The 15,285-nt window shown below is 39.7% G+C and overlaps 1 protein-coding gene across 3 annotated transcripts in view; it reads left to right on the top strand.

Annotated features, from left to right (window-relative positions):
- The window catches only part of NELL1 (neural EGFL like 1), a 297,795-nt gene that overhangs the window by 63,181 nt on the left and 219,329 nt on the right, over window positions 1–15,285 (top strand). For all 3 annotated transcript variants that reach the window (XM_039552597.1, XM_039552596.1, XM_039552595.1), the window contains exons 5-9: window positions 922–1,018; window positions 7,837–7,909; window positions 8,144–8,226; window positions 11,537–11,671; window positions 12,484–12,586. In XM_039552597.1, the coding sequence (XP_039408531.1) occupies window positions 922–1,018; window positions 7,837–7,909; window positions 8,144–8,226; window positions 11,537–11,671; window positions 12,484–12,586 (491 nt within the window). The remainder of the gene's footprint in view (window positions 1–921; window positions 1,019–7,836; window positions 7,910–8,143; window positions 8,227–11,536; window positions 11,672–12,483; window positions 12,587–15,285) is intronic.

Here is a 15,285-nt window from a genome sequence, read left to right as displayed (position 1 = left end):
CTCCCTCTGATGTGACATGGCAATATGAGAATCCACGGTCAGTAACTCTGGCCTTGAATTTTTCATGTTCTGAAATGGTATCATTGTAGCGGCCTGTGTTCCTGGAAAAGTTGTTATGGAAACTTCATTACAGCTTTTCTAAAAATGAACAAACAAAACCCCAAGCAAAGCCTTTTTAGAATTCCAAATACTTTGTTAATTTAAAAATTGTGTTACAGCATTTTCTCATGAGTTAATTTTAGAAATTTGGTATGCAGATTGCTGCAGTCATGTGCGAGTTAATGCAGTACATAAAGGTTGGTTATGGACCAGGCATATATAATGAGGTCTCATTCTGTGTCAGACCTTTGAGGCCTCACACGTGACCACCCTGCCTGAGCAAATTCAGTAACAAGGGGAGAAAGTGCCATGTGCAAGGATGAATGACACAAATAAAGAGGGAAGAAAAAAAGGGAGTAGAGCAGCATAAAGTTTTTTTGTGAAGTCTATTCAAAATTCTGACCAGTCTGAAAGCCCCAAGGGGTTGTTGGATTTGGTTGGATCTTGTGTGTGATTGCAATTTTTCTCTAGGTAGGGTAGATTTTGAAAGACATCCCTAGACTAGGATGGTCCTATTTTATTTTTTTCCCTACTGTGGTGGGTTCTGGCATTGTATTTCTTTAGTCTAGTGCTGCACAGCTGTACAAGGAGAGTTTCATTTTTGTGGAGTCTTCATATATCTGTGATTTTATTTATTTTTTATTTTAAAGTTGTAACATAATTTCTTCACCATGATCAGTGATAAATACTGTGTTTAATGAAAATTTTTTAGGGGTTTTATTTTTGGTTCTGTTTTCCATCTTTTATTGTTACCTTATGTTGTCAAGGAAGTTTTCAGAGGAAAGAGAAAATCCAAGTAAATGCAATGTATTCCCTCTACAGGATTTATGAACGTGTCATTGATCCCCCAGAAACGAATTTGACACCTGAAAGCAATTTATGGCTCGGACAGAGAAACAGGAAACATGGTTTCTTTAAGGTAAGCAGATATGACATGGCACGGGAAGAAGGAAAGTAATGATGGGTCAACAAGATACTTCCAATCAGTTGTCTGAGACTCATGCAGTATGATACGTATGAAGTTTGGTAGGAACTGTGGACAGTTTGTAAACAGCTTGTTTACAAGGTAAAAGTTTCTGGTATTTATTCCAGTTTTGGATAACAAGCCACAGTGCAAGTGTTCATCTGTGAAAGGAGTCTATAGAGCAGCAATAGGCCAATCTACCTATCCTCAGTCTGGGCATGGATTTGTTGCCACGGTGATTTACCACCCACTCGGCTTCCCTGTGAAGCCGTCAGTTCCTAAGACAATTTTACAAGTTGCCTCTTTTCTGAGGATGTCTCCCCAAAGTCCCCAGATTTCCAACAAGCTAGGACAATTATGCTAAACTTACTTCAGCATAGTAGGTAACAATTTTAATTGTGAAACAGAGGTAAAAGCCAAGTTTTAACTTAAATGATAGTCTGAGGGTTGCGCTGAACCTAGAGTGCATTTCATCCTCCAGCAGCTGAGCTGTCACTGTGAAGTGAAATTGATAGTATTATTTTATTCTACAGCTGTTGGTTTTTTACCTCAGCTGCTTCCCACTATTCCACAGATGGTAAACATATGTTTATAGCTACACAGGAAAAAGGAAGAAGTTATACTGGAGTCGCCCGTCTTAAATTCTTATTTTATGCAGGCAGTCAGAGCCTCAGAACTCTGGGATATTATATGTTTGTAAATTAATATTTCTACGTGTTAACACTTTGGAAACAGCAGGGTAGCTAATGATATGCTAATGAACTGACAATTTTTATTGATCATAATGAAAGCCGACAAGTGCCTTACTTTGCTTTATGCATGCTTGAATATTTTACTAACTTTCTTCAGGGTAGAAATATAATTGGTTGTGTTTTTTTTAATCCTGCTTGAGAGTTTCAGAAGTCTTACTTTTTTATGTTACTCATTGCAAAAACTTGGGATTTTGCCAGTCTGTGAAGAGTACACATCTCTTTCCATGTATTTATATGCTCAGCAGGATCTCCCTTTCTTTTTCAGAGCAATTTGTATCACTGTTTCAGCATATAAAAAAATAGATATATTTTCCTTAATGTAAACAGAGATCTGCAGGGAAATAAGAGCATTAAAAAAGAATTAACATTTTTGTATGTGTGTTGGAGCCATGAAAATGTGCATAGGGAAAAGCACTGGATACTGTTCTGAATATCGTCTCTGCCATTCCTGAAGTTTTCTTATTTTAATGATAATTAATTGTTGTTTCTCTCCATAAACGAGTAGCATTAAAGCACATTTTGGTCATATTCTCATACCTATATTAGGTTTTAATTCTTTGGTATATCAGAAGGGGCAGGAGGGGGTATGATAGTCCTAAGTCACTGTCCAGCAGCAGCAATTTTTTGTGTCTGTGCTTTTGTTCCACATCATTATTTACAGTGATTATTCCACAAGCAGTCCTGCTGTACCTGTGGCCGTGCTGGGGAATGAAGTGCTCTGTGGTGTTATCAGGGGAACTGAAGTCTCACCCCTTGCTCCTGGTATCTCTTGCTGGTTGTAACTTGCCTGACATGGCCAAGCACTCGGAATTCAGCCAAGACAGTGGTTGTAGCACAGCAGTGGTGGGAGCAAGTTTGGAGCAGGCTTAGGAGAGCTTTTCTGTTGGCTTTGAAGGCAATCCCATGAACTACTTAGTTTGAAAGCTATGTGCTGACCCTTCAGGTTTGTTTGTGCAGCTGTCCCGACTCTGTCCAGGACAGGGTTAATTTTCGCAGTAGCTGGGAGGGAGCATGGCTGGGACATGGAGGTTATTCTATACCCCCTCATGCAATTGCAGGGGGTGAGGAGAACACCTTCTCTTCCAAGGAGAAAGAGTTCCTTCTGGTCGAGAAAACACAGTGGAAGGAGCCATCCAGTATTGTTATTACTGGGAATGCTTGTTGTGTGAATAGTATCTTTTCTATACCTTTTGTTACTGATACTGTTACTGTTAATTTTTTTATCTCATCGCTCTGTGATCTTCACCTTTTGTGCCTCCAGTTCTCAACTCCTTCCTATCACAGCAGGGAGGGGTAGAGAAAGGGGATTGAGAGAGAACAGCCTGGGGCTTGGGAGAGTCTTGGTGGGGATACTGAACTGGGGAGTATCATTCCTAAAGCAGGACAGCCTTAACTGGTGGCCAATGTGTGGTACGAAGGGTGGAAATAACAGAGCCTGAGCACGTTGAAAGCTAATTTGATTTAAGCTTCTGTGGTATTAGGTATGGAGCACTGGCCACAATGTTGCTTGGCTTGTTCATGTGGGTGTGATGCCTAAGCCTGTATCTGTTCCCTGATGTGCCCCTCGCTATGTTCTTTTTCAGTGTAGGGAGAGGGATCAGGATTGCTTTGTTGCTGTACTGTGTGATATCTGCTTATGACTTGATAACATCATTTTGGATGTGTGTTCAGTGTTGCTCTCCTACCCTTACCTCAGGTGCTTATGTGGGGAGTCCATTAATAATCATAACCAGTCTGTGGGGCAAAGAGGGGAGGATGATTTTCCACAGCTTTTCATCCCCTTTCCCTCCTTCAGGCCTGTTAAACAGCTTTTGAGAATTTTGAATTTCATTTGGATGTTAAGGAAAGCACGTTCTTGTTGCAATGTCTGCTGTGTTTTCTCAGTATGGTCTACAGTACCATGTTTAGAGTCAGGACAGAGATTTCTGGGAGGTTCATTCAGAGATCTGCCCCGAGGGGCAATAATCATGAATGTCATGGAACGTGGGAGTAAATGGGCTGGTATTTAGAGAAATTCTCCAGTGTTTTGGGAGTTCACCCCTGAACAGCTACAGGACTCTGATAAAGTGACAGTATTTGCAAGAAGAATGCTATGGTGACTCCAGAGAGGAGCAACTTGAGCAAAGGCAAACCGCTCCATGGCAGGAGGACCTGGGTCCTGGGTGGGTAATGCAGAGACAGGGAAACAATGTGTACCACAAGGGGATTTGACTGACTATAGAAATGATACCTGTGACTGTGTATATTTATGTATCTGTATCTATATAGTTGGAGGGTGTAGGATCTGGGTGGGACATAAGTGGTGTAGAATAAGAGATGGATAAATTAAGGCTGTCGTGGTTTATGAATGGTACTCCCCAATTCAGTAACCTCCCACCAGGAGTCTCTCAAATCCCACCAAATCACACCTTGATTTCTCACTCCTCCTTTCCTTCCCCCTCCTCCCTGTGATGGAATGGAGTTCAGAATGAGAGACACAAAAGGTGAAGATGATGGGTGTAGATAAGAAAAAATTACTGGAAGGAGTGATGAGATAAGAAAATGAACAGTAACAGCAACAATATTATTAACAAAAGGTATAGGAAAAGAAATTATTTACCCAGATAAACATTCCTGATAATAGATGGTACCGGATGGCTCCCTCCTCCACATTTTCTTGACCATAAGGAACTCTTTCTCCATGGAAGAGAGAGTCCCTTCCCCTGCCTCCTGCAATGGTATGAGATGCTGTAGAATAATCACCATGTTCCAGCCATGCTCCCTCCCAGCTACTGCAGAAATTAACTCTGTGCTGGACAGAGCCAGGACAGCCACAGAAACTCAGGGTTTGTTTCAGGGCTAGAGAATACCATTATCATCAGGTTAGGAAGCTGAAGCAAATGCAACTGAATGGAGAAAAAGAGTGCTGCCAGATATCCATGGAACACTCTCTAGGATGGATCTGATTGCTGCCAGGATCAGAATTACCTGCAGAATTTGCTTTATTGCTGAGGAGAACCCTTCCCCCTAAGGGTCCCCCCAAAGAGCTACTGCAGAAATGAGCTTATTAATGCATTGGTGAGAAGGTGATTTATGTTGCAAGACAGTAGTTTTCATAACTACTAGAGCAGGCTCTATTGATCCTGCTCATGTCTGGGGATTGTGTATTAGGTGCTTGAGAAGCATATTGGTATTTTTATTGCACAGTATCATGTATATAATTTATATAGTCATATGCCTCTGTAATAATTTTGGACTCAGTGTTGTATGGACTAAGGTGAAACTAAACGTAGTGCTGAGGGCAGCGTTCAGGTGCCTGGCATGGCTGCCCTGAGTGGAGCAGCACAGTGCTGATGGAGTGGAAGTCTGGGCGTGTTGGCATGGCTTTGCCAAGGCACAGGAGTTCCAGGCATGTCTGCTGGTGCCACCGCGGAGAGCCTTTCGCAGCGCTGGCCAGTGCAACTTGCACAGCTGTTTGGCTCACATTATCTCTGTGGGAGAAGTAGGTTTTAAAGAGGATGAAAGGCAATGGAGGAAATGAAAATGCAGAAGTGGAGAGCTCATGGAATATATGAGCCTTTTCACAGAATGTGGGAGGACTGTTCTATTTAGTAGATATCTGAGAAGTGCAATAAACTGGGCTTTTTCCATTATGTTCTCATGGAATGGGCTTGATATTTAGTGCTGCAGACCTGGATTTCATTTTGTAGCTGGTAATCTGCCTGCACCAGATGAAGGCTCTTCAAGCTAGTAAGTCCTGATGCTGTGCTGAAGCTTTGATTGTCATTAGCCAAATGTTTTTATTGATAACATAAAGGTGATGTCTGCTTGGGAAGGGAAAAACTGGAAAGATTTTGACCACTGACATTGCACTGTTAAGGACAAAATCCAAGCTCTTGGGAGCCTAGACTTAATGCTGAAGCAGGAATAATAAGAGTTTTTTCATATTTGTTACAATAATTATGGCTGTAATAAGTGTTTGCCTACAATGAAGTCTTTCTATTAAAAAAATACATCAGCAAAATTTCTGCCCTTGGAAAGTTTACTTCTGTGTTTGATCATAATTCTGTTTCAGATGGTTTACAGACCTAGAAGTCATCTGTGCTAGTGAACTGAAGTTCATATTCTTATGTTTTTCCAAAGTAATACGCTTCCATGTAGCCAGAAATTACACATAAAATAGTTGTGTTTCCTCTTCAGGCTGTGTATAAATGCGCATCTATCCAAAAGACAATTGAGCAGTATGACTCTGATGCAACAAACACATTTGAAGTTGACGATGCACCTAAAAAAACAACAACAAAAAAACCAACAAAAAAACCCCAACCTCCCCCACCCCCCCCAAAACCCAAAAACCAAACCAAACAAAAAACCCCAAAACCAAAAACAAACAAAAAAAACCTGAAGAAAAAAATCACTTCTCTCTGGATGGTGTCTCATTAGTTAGGTGATATAGTCTGGTGGAACTTCATAATCTCATTTACTCTTGGTTGAGCTTTTCACTGCAGAGGCTTAAGTCTTGAAATATATTTTTATGCCTCACCTTCTAATTTCTCACTGATGACTGCTGACAGAAAGTATGTAAAATGGCTTTCAGGATGTTCCATTTCCAGTGACAGTATTACTTCTCATTACTTATGGTTTCATTATTCTCATAGATGAAAAGGTTAATAAATGTATGTACTTATGCAAGAAAGACAGGGTGATCTGGTTATCTCTATTAATATTTTCAGTTAATATTTGATCATGAGACAGCAAGCAGGAAACAGTGCTTGCTGATTACATTCTGCTCTTCTAACAGATGATATAAATGTTAAATGTTACTTGCCAGGCTTTAAGGACTATCTGAGGCCTCTATTTATGGGTGGAGATTGAGTGCCTATGAGCAAGTGATGATGTCCTTGGTCTGCAAAATTCACTCTATTGCAATTTAACTGAAAATTAAAGCACAGTCTGGCAAATCAGTAATTTAATTAGATAGTAACTGCTGCCATGATAAATTTCTTTTCAGATGAAATAAATTTTTCTGTGTCTGTGAGGACATAGAGCTGTGTCACTGATGCCTTAAGGCATCATCACAACATCTGACTAACAGAGGAAGTGCAAATATCAGCACTAGAGATCCTTTGATTTCCCCTGCTCCTCTCCCTTAGTGGCCACGACATTATTAAAGCCAGTGGATCCTGTGAAGTAAGTACATTGCACAGTCAAAGATGCAGCAAAAGCTTCATCCTGAGCTTAAAAGAACAAACACAAGCTTCAGCATTTTCTGGACTGTCTGAAGTGTCCAGGGTTCTTTAGGGCCTGGGTGTGCAGGGACACTGGCCATCTGCTGCTTCCACTGGGGATGTCCTTGCAGGGCGGGGACGGTGCAGAGTGCAGCAGGCACTGGACCTGTGGGTTCTGCCTCCCCACTGTCATGCCTGGTTTGGTTTAGGAGCCCCATACAACCTGCACTGACTGGCTCTGACCTTCTGCCAGTCCTGCACAGGGCATCTCTATCTGCCTGGGCTAGAGAGAGGATTTAATTCTGGCTGATGGCACGATTACCCAAACTGCCTGTTGAGATACAGAGCAGCTAGGAGGCTTAATGAAACCAAGCAATGGAAGTGTAAACTGTTACTTACATCTGGCACTATGTACTTGTCTTTTCAGTGTTTGATTTCACAGCCTTATTTGGCTAAAAAAATAAAGAGTTTTACTGTGTTTTCTTTTTGTCTTTTGGAAAAGTGTGTCATCGGCTTGAGCAATGGATATTATTTCACTGCTTTTTTCACCAGTCTCACCCCATTTAAAGACGTTTAAGCAGCTTATATTTGGTGATTACTAAAGACAAAGCAGTATTATCGCTGTAATATCCAAACACTCAGAAAGATAGGAGGAGTTGTTCTATTTTGTTTATCTTCAGTTATTTTCCTCACAAGTAGAGTGAGCTGGTAATCTTTTTTTGTATCCACTGAAGAAATGACTTGTGAAAGAGCTTGTACAAATTTAAGTGAATGTTTGTAATCTGTATTACCAGTTTTCTCTTCTTTTACAAAGGGTATTATTCAAGATGTGAAAATCATCTTTATACCTAATGGATATATAACACAGTGTCCTAATCTGAATCGCAGTAAGTAGCAATCTTTTTATTCTCTCTGTTTTAGATTTTTCATACAGATTGTTTCTTTGCTTTAAAAATAATACTTTCAGGCTTGTTATTTTTGCATTTGCTGACTTCCAGAAGGCAAAAATTCCATATAAACAGATTCAGATAAATCTAGTATGATAGATTGTTGGTTATTTATGGTTTATTGTGTCTTTTCTTCTCTTCTTTTCTGTTTCTTTTTAATCTTTCTCTATTGAGCATGCCCAACCTGCAGTGATTTCTTAAGTCTGGTGCAAGGAATCATGGATTTGCAAGAACTCCTGGCAAAAATGACTGCAAAAGTAGGTACCTAAGCTTTTTTGTTAGTTGCCCATTTCCTTCCTTTCCTTCCCTAAGACAAAGATATTCTATATGCCATTCCTTATACCATGAAAATTATTCCAAATGTTCATGGTAGAGTCATTTTTTTTCTTACTGTCTGCATAGTCTTATGGATATGGCTCCATGGTTGTTTCTTAAGCTTAATAATGTTTCTGTTCTCTGCTTTATTATTTGTAAGGTAGTGACAAAATATGCAGAGTCTGATGTTTTGTAAGAAGCCTTAGCTTGGTTTCCCTTTTCATGCTGAGGAATAAATGCAGAAACAAAAGGAATAAATGCAGAAACAAAAGAGTGAAATCCCTCAACAATTTCCTCACCATGTGATGCTGTCAGAGGGGAGATGTTTTCTTGTGGGAAGTCCTGTGAAGTCTTCAGGACTGGTGTAGTCTCCTTCCTGGGAACTGAAATGAGGCCCCAAAATGAAAATGCCTGTGAACCTGCTGACTGTGCTAACCTTGATATCACTTTTGATCAATGGTTTTTATCAGTGTAAAAGTTAATTCAGCTCCAGGTGATGTGGTGTGTGCTTGGGTTTGGTTTTTTTTTCCTTCCTTCTCCCCCCCCACCCCCTCCCCAGCTGGATCATGAATAGGATGAATGGGAATCTATAGAGTTGGGGATTTTTTGTTTGTTTGTTTGGGATTTTGGAAATTTTCTTTAGGCTCTGCTCCTACAGTACACAGGCAACCTCAGCGTTAGCCAAGGCCCTTCAGCAAGGCTGTGCTGAAGTGCTGGGATAGGAAACTGTGTTTTAGAGGTGACCAAACCCTTGATCTGTGTCAAAGGAGAATCTGAACACTTTTTGAGGTTAATGTTGGTGAACCATCTGGTTTGTGGTGGAGGGCAGTTAATTGTCTCTTTTGAAACAGCACTTACATGTTAATTACTTAGATTTAAGTGCAAATGCAACCAACCTGTAGATGCCCTTACTCTGAGTGTAGTTACTGTAGGAATTTCCAAAACAGGATTTGCATAGCAGTGCTGCTTGTGTAAAAACATTATACTGTTTACTGCACTGCCTTGAAATGCTCTTTCCCTTCCCAACAGGAAAGGGGAAACTGTTTTTTGGAGAGTGTGTGCATTATCCTGGCAGTCCTCTTACTCAGCTGACATGCTTTGGACAGGCTGGATCCGAATGCAAAATGTGAAGCTTTTAGTTCAGTTTTCTGCTTGTACTGTGAAAGGGAGGCAATTATTTTGAGCCCTGCTGGTGGTATGAGCAAGTTCCAATTATGCAGTGTACTGAGTAACTTGCTTTCTCTGATGTTAATTATAATTTTGCTTGCTAGTACTTTATGAGGGGAAGCAAATAACACAGTATTTGTACTGCAAAGACTCTGTGCTTTCATAAAGTGGTGCTGGCATAATCCTTCATTGCAAATTCCTTTTCTGTTACAGCAGTCCACTGACTGTTTTGTTGCAGTTGTTTCCTGTTGTCCAGGAAAAATGCATGCAGAAGGAAAGAAAATTAACTTGGTAGACAAATGCAAGTTACAAATGGGGAGTCTGCAGGGAAGCATTAAGATTTGTATCTGCCTTTTAAGTCCTAGCCACAACAGCTGCAAGTGGTACTAATGGAGATACAAGTATATTTTGTGGGGATGATGCATGTCAAGGCTTTGCAGGGCTGTGCAGCTGCCCACAGAGATCCTGTTTGGCAGGGCAGGTGGTCAGAGGAGGGCTTGCTAATGTACAGCAGCGAAGATCCCTACAGATCTGCACCAACAGATGCTGAGCACGAACAAGATGTTTTGAGAAAGTGGTTTGGTGTCTAGTTGTTGCTTTTAGGCTCCTCTATATCCAGGATTTCATCCTCTCTCTCAATCTGTGTTTGGTTACAGCTGTATCTTGGCATTGAACAGATGAGCAAGTGTTGTTTGCAGTGAATGTGTACGTGCAGTTTATAGAAATTAAAATTATGGAGACTCAGGGCTGGGCTTGCCTGGGAAGGAAGTATCTGGCTACTGGTTTCAGACTCAAATAATTTTAGTAGCTGGGAAGTTATGCAGAATGACAGCAGGAAAGGAAGGTTCCCTCCTGCTTGGGCTGTACCTCTCCTGAGTCTGGTGGGCTCGGGATGGGACACAGGGCCTATGTAAGTGCTCCAGCAAAGCACTGTCTATGGCAGGTTGTCACAGAATGCTACAAAGGGAGCATTTGATCATGACTTGTAGCAAGCTAACCACCCTTATGTCCTCTTCTTACCTATGTTTGGTAAAGACATATAAAGACTAATAAATTCTAGCATTTAAAACTTATTTTATTTTTGTCATAATTTGAATTAATTCTGAATCTTTCCAGTAGATATCTTCAATTGATTTAATCTTGTGTCCTTAAGTAGAGACACACTGTATGTCAGGGTGTTAGAATCTGGCTAAAATGTTAATTTGCTGCAGGAGAAAAGGATTGTGTTACATTGCAGCATTCCCTACTGCTGTGCTAGAGTACTGTTAGTTCCTCTTTAAAAATAATGGCTAAAATAATTCATGTGGCTTTAACAATCTGCTGAGATCAGTCTGGGCATCTCCTGCACTTCTCTGAGTGGAATATAACTTCTTTTGGTAAATTATGAGCCTCCACTAGGGTGTGCTTTGTATTCAGATGTGTTTGTTACATGAAGACTTCCAGCACAAAACTTTCTACTGAGTCTTTCCTTGCTGGAGGTGAGAAAGGTTCAAGCTTGACTTTGATTAAAATCAAGAAAAATTAAGCAGCTGAGTTCATTTATGGACTAGGCAGTCTGGTTTATTTGCGTCATGGGTTTATACAGCCAGGAATAGTTCTATGAATCACAAAATTTTCCATGTAAATTTTGACAGTCTGTTTTTTTTTTTTTATTTATTTTATTTTTATTTTTTTATTATTTATTTTGCCAGAAAAAACCCCTTTATTTAACAGAGACCTGTCATCTTTCAGTTATTTGGATGGGCAGGGAAGGAATGCACATATTTACTGCTAAGTATTAAGCTTGTATTTCTGTTCTAACAGCAAGGCGTGTTCAGAGCTAGCCACAAGTTCAGGGTTTACTCCAGGAGCATGGTTTCTCCATTGATCATAGTGTGGGATGACCATGATCTAACTCCATCAAAACCTGAGGAATAGGATTAGTTTATACCTGCTGATTTCCTGGTTGAGTGTTTTGAAGACTGTAGTCAAAGCTGGTTTGGCTAAATATAAGTATACTGGTTTTTGCTTTTTTAAATAATGTGTTTAGTGTGTTTTTAAATAATGTGAATTGCAAAAATCTCATCAAGTTACTTTCATTTATAGTTAAATTATGCAGAAACAAGACTGAGTCAATTGGAAGACTGTCATTGTGAGAAGACTTGTCAAGTAAATGGATTGATCTACAGAGACAAAGACTCATGGGTTGAAGATGATCACTGCAGGAATTGCACATGCAAAGTAAGAATTTCTGAAGAGTTTCAAGGATAGGATCTAATGGAAATGTGAAAATGGCCTTTGAATACATAACGTTCACTCTGAGAATTATTATGTATTTAGTATGCATCTAGTGGCATTGTGGACAATAGAGAGGGAAATGGTAAAATAAATAAAATTTTGACATTGCTTATTTGTAAGCTTCATACATAAAATCTGCTTTCCCTTGACAATACTTTCTTATTTGTTCTAATTGTAGCTGTGAGGACTTGGGGTGAAGGGGTGGCATTGTGTTTGGATGGAATTGTTTTTACTGCAGTAGCTTTTTCAAAAAGGAGGCATTATCTTAATAGTATTCATAGATGCTTAGTTGCATCTTGCATGGTAACTTGCAGATTTGTTTTCAGCATTTATCAGAATGAAGAATACAAGGAACAGAAAGAGAATTAGTATGTAAAACTTATATCTTTGAAATTATTTGATAAATATCTGAAGAGAGCCTTTGTTTACTCAAGAAAATAGAAGCCTGATTGTTAAAAATCTCAAAGACGATTGGAACAGCCTACAGAAAGTAGGGCTTATGTTCTTGACTTATGTTTTTCAGTTAATGCAGTTTGGGACTGGGGGGGTAAAACTAGTAATGTATCAAAATGAGGCAGTTCACCTTCAGCTGCATTTGACTCATCTTGTAGCTGGGTGGGATTAAATTCGTTAGTGAAGGATGTGTTTGTAATGCAGAATGCTGTTTTCATTTAAATAGTTTTTAGTGTTTTGTACAAAGTATTCACTAATAGCAGTGGCAGTAGTTGAATTTTGTCTTAAAACCCTTTGCTTAGAGTGGAGTTGTGGAATGCCGAAGGATGTCCTGTCCCCCTCTTGAATGTCCCCCTGATGCCCTCCCAGTGCATGTGGAAAGTCAGTGCTGCAAAGTGTGCAAGGGTAAGTACATCACTCAGACCTCTCAGTTTTGCCTTCTATTTCAGCAGAATTAAACTTGTCCTGGCAGCAGGCACATTTTGTAATGATTTTCAGAGGTCCTGGTAATTCAGGTAACATGAGTCATAGTGGCAAACATGATTTAAGAAGAAAATAAGTAATTGCTGAGAAATGAAGAAGCATTGCAAATTTCTGAGGTACTATTTTTACCTATTGTTAGTGTAAAATTATTCATCCTGTTGGCGGCTGGGAAGACTGACTTGGTTCCAGTTTGTATCTCCTGTTGGTGTTGAGGAGCATCAAGCCTATGGTCTGAACTTTCTTTTGTGATGAGTAACTAACCGAGCTGTTATCTTTTTGCCTCTCTTTTATTTCAAGTTAAAAGGCTGTTCTTCAAAATAAACTTGACAATATCAGACCCAGGCTTAGTATCACTGTGTGGAGCCGTAGTTTGCTGTAATTAATTTCAAAATAAATTAATGAGAAGAAAGAAAAGCTAAGTAAATTTTGTGATCGGTGTTATTGTCAGCTTTCAGTTCCTTTTTCTGGAAACGAAATCTGTTAAGTAATGTTCATGGAAGGAATATTCAATATTTGTTACTTTAATAGTAGTGCAAGGAACAAAGACAATTTATGTATTAACATTTTAGCTGTATACTAATGCCAGTCGTACTTAAGAAGCACAAATTCTCTTTCCCCTGATCTGTTCTGGAAGATGAGTAAACTTCATGCATGAGCCTTTCAATAATTTATTAAGACAGGGATGTTGAATTATTTTAGGATTTATTAGGAAAATAATAACACTTTTTTAGCATTCTGTCACCCTTTCTCAGTCATTGAATTCATTAGTTCTGTGCACAAATATCCTTTAGCTGTGGTCTTGCACTTGCTCGTTTCTTACGTAATCTCATTTCTCTCAGCTGTATGTCAGCATGAATATTCTGCATACTAAAAGGAGTTTATGAACAGAGTACTTGGGTGGTAAAATGACCATGCTGGCCTGTATTTCTTTGTCTCGAAATATTTTTATTTGTAACAGTGAAAGTCTAGGAAGTTTTTTCATGAAACTGGATGCAGGCACAAGAGTCAAAATCTGACACAAAGAAATTGGAAGGCACAAAATTGTAGATTCAGTGTATACCCTCATGAGTAAACTGTTCCTGTTATTTGTAAGATGAACAATCAAACTTGCCTTTTGTCAGTGATTGGCACAAACTTGACTCGTTATTCTGACAAGAACTCAGCATGTCAGTCAATGGGAAGAGATGTATGGAAGTTGATTGAAATTGATTGTAAACGCCAGCTCCTTGACAAAATGATGTGCTAGGACCACAGTTAGTCACCTCTAGGTAGATAGTAGTAATTGCAGAGGTTTTCCAAAGAGCTGCACTGCAGGTGTTATTTTCTCTGTGCTTTTTCTATTTAGCTCTGATAGAACCATCAGTTGTAATTTGCTGTCTCTAGGGATTATTGAATGGCTGGGTTATTGGGCACTTTCCCGTCTTAGCTAAGGGTTAATGAGCAAAGTAGCTGTAATGTCTGATGTGTTAAGGGGTTTAGGCAGTTCAGTTTTGATCCCTGCCACCTTGTGTTAGCATTTCAAATAATATTTGGCAAAAGACTATAATTTTGTTTTAAATATCATTTTTCTGAATCAGACATTAACTTGCTTTCTGGTGTGTCCATTCTTGTCAGGAAAACAGACAGAAAGAAAAAGAAAATGTCTCTAGTTCATATTCTCCTAAAAATAGTTACTGGGATTCCTAATTTAAATGAAGCTTCCTCATCTGAAGTTTTCTTCAGAAGTGAGATCACAACAAGTCGGGCATAAAAACTAGGGCAGCTTTTGAAAAACAAAGAAAACTAGGATACCAAAAGGAAGAAGCCTGTTTTAAAATGCTTTAGTGATGATGAGAACTGAGTTATCCTGAAAATCATAAATCATTCTTTTTTTTTTTTTTTGGAAGAAATGAGCATTTTCACAAAGAGTCATTAGAAGCAAATTGATGTCTGAAGGTTCATGAAGATTGATCTAGCAGTCTCTTTTGCTTAAAATTTGGGAATCAATCTGGCTGTGACAGTTGCTGCTGTGGAACTATTGGCATCACCTGTAAGAGGGACACACTTGCACCTGTGAGTGCTTCCCTTACCTGGGCACTCAGGAAGGAAATTGAGGTAAAACAGTCCTAGATAGTGTGTCTTTTGAGAACAGACTGTGAACACTTGCACTGTGCATGTGGCTTGACTCTGCAAACTTTTGAAGTTCAATTGCAACATAGGATTCACATCTTTTAGCTTTCCTTTCAGGGTCCCAGGTCAGACTTTTACTGGCCAAGTACAGAAAGAGCTGAAATGCCACAGCAGAAAGTTATTTTATCAGTGTTTAGCATTGATCTGTGTTGCTGCCTGTTCTGAGCTTCCCCTCCCCCTCCCAAAGACATGTGCTCGGAGCTCCTTTGTTCCAAGCGCGGGCAAAGCCAAATGTAACTCAGACTCTTCAGCAGTGTCTGATTGGCCGCTCACCCCGGGTCCGCCCCCAGTCCTCCCCTTTCCCCTTCTCCTAATAAAAGATGGTCGAGGGGAGGCAAACGCTCTCTCTCAGCTCAGCTACTTTCCTGTAAACATCTCTGGTCGTGTGTCTCATTTGAAGGCTTCCAACTGCAGGGAATTGAGCGAGCAGGGAGCTATATTTCTCCCTCTTT

This window comes from Corvus cornix, chromosome 5, assembly GCF_000738735.6.
Source record: "Corvus cornix cornix isolate S_Up_H32 chromosome 5, ASM73873v5, whole genome shotgun sequence".
Lineage (NCBI taxonomy): Eukaryota > Metazoa > Chordata > Aves > Passeriformes > Corvidae > Corvus > Corvus cornix.
This window is presented reverse-complemented; position numbering and strand designations above follow the sequence as displayed.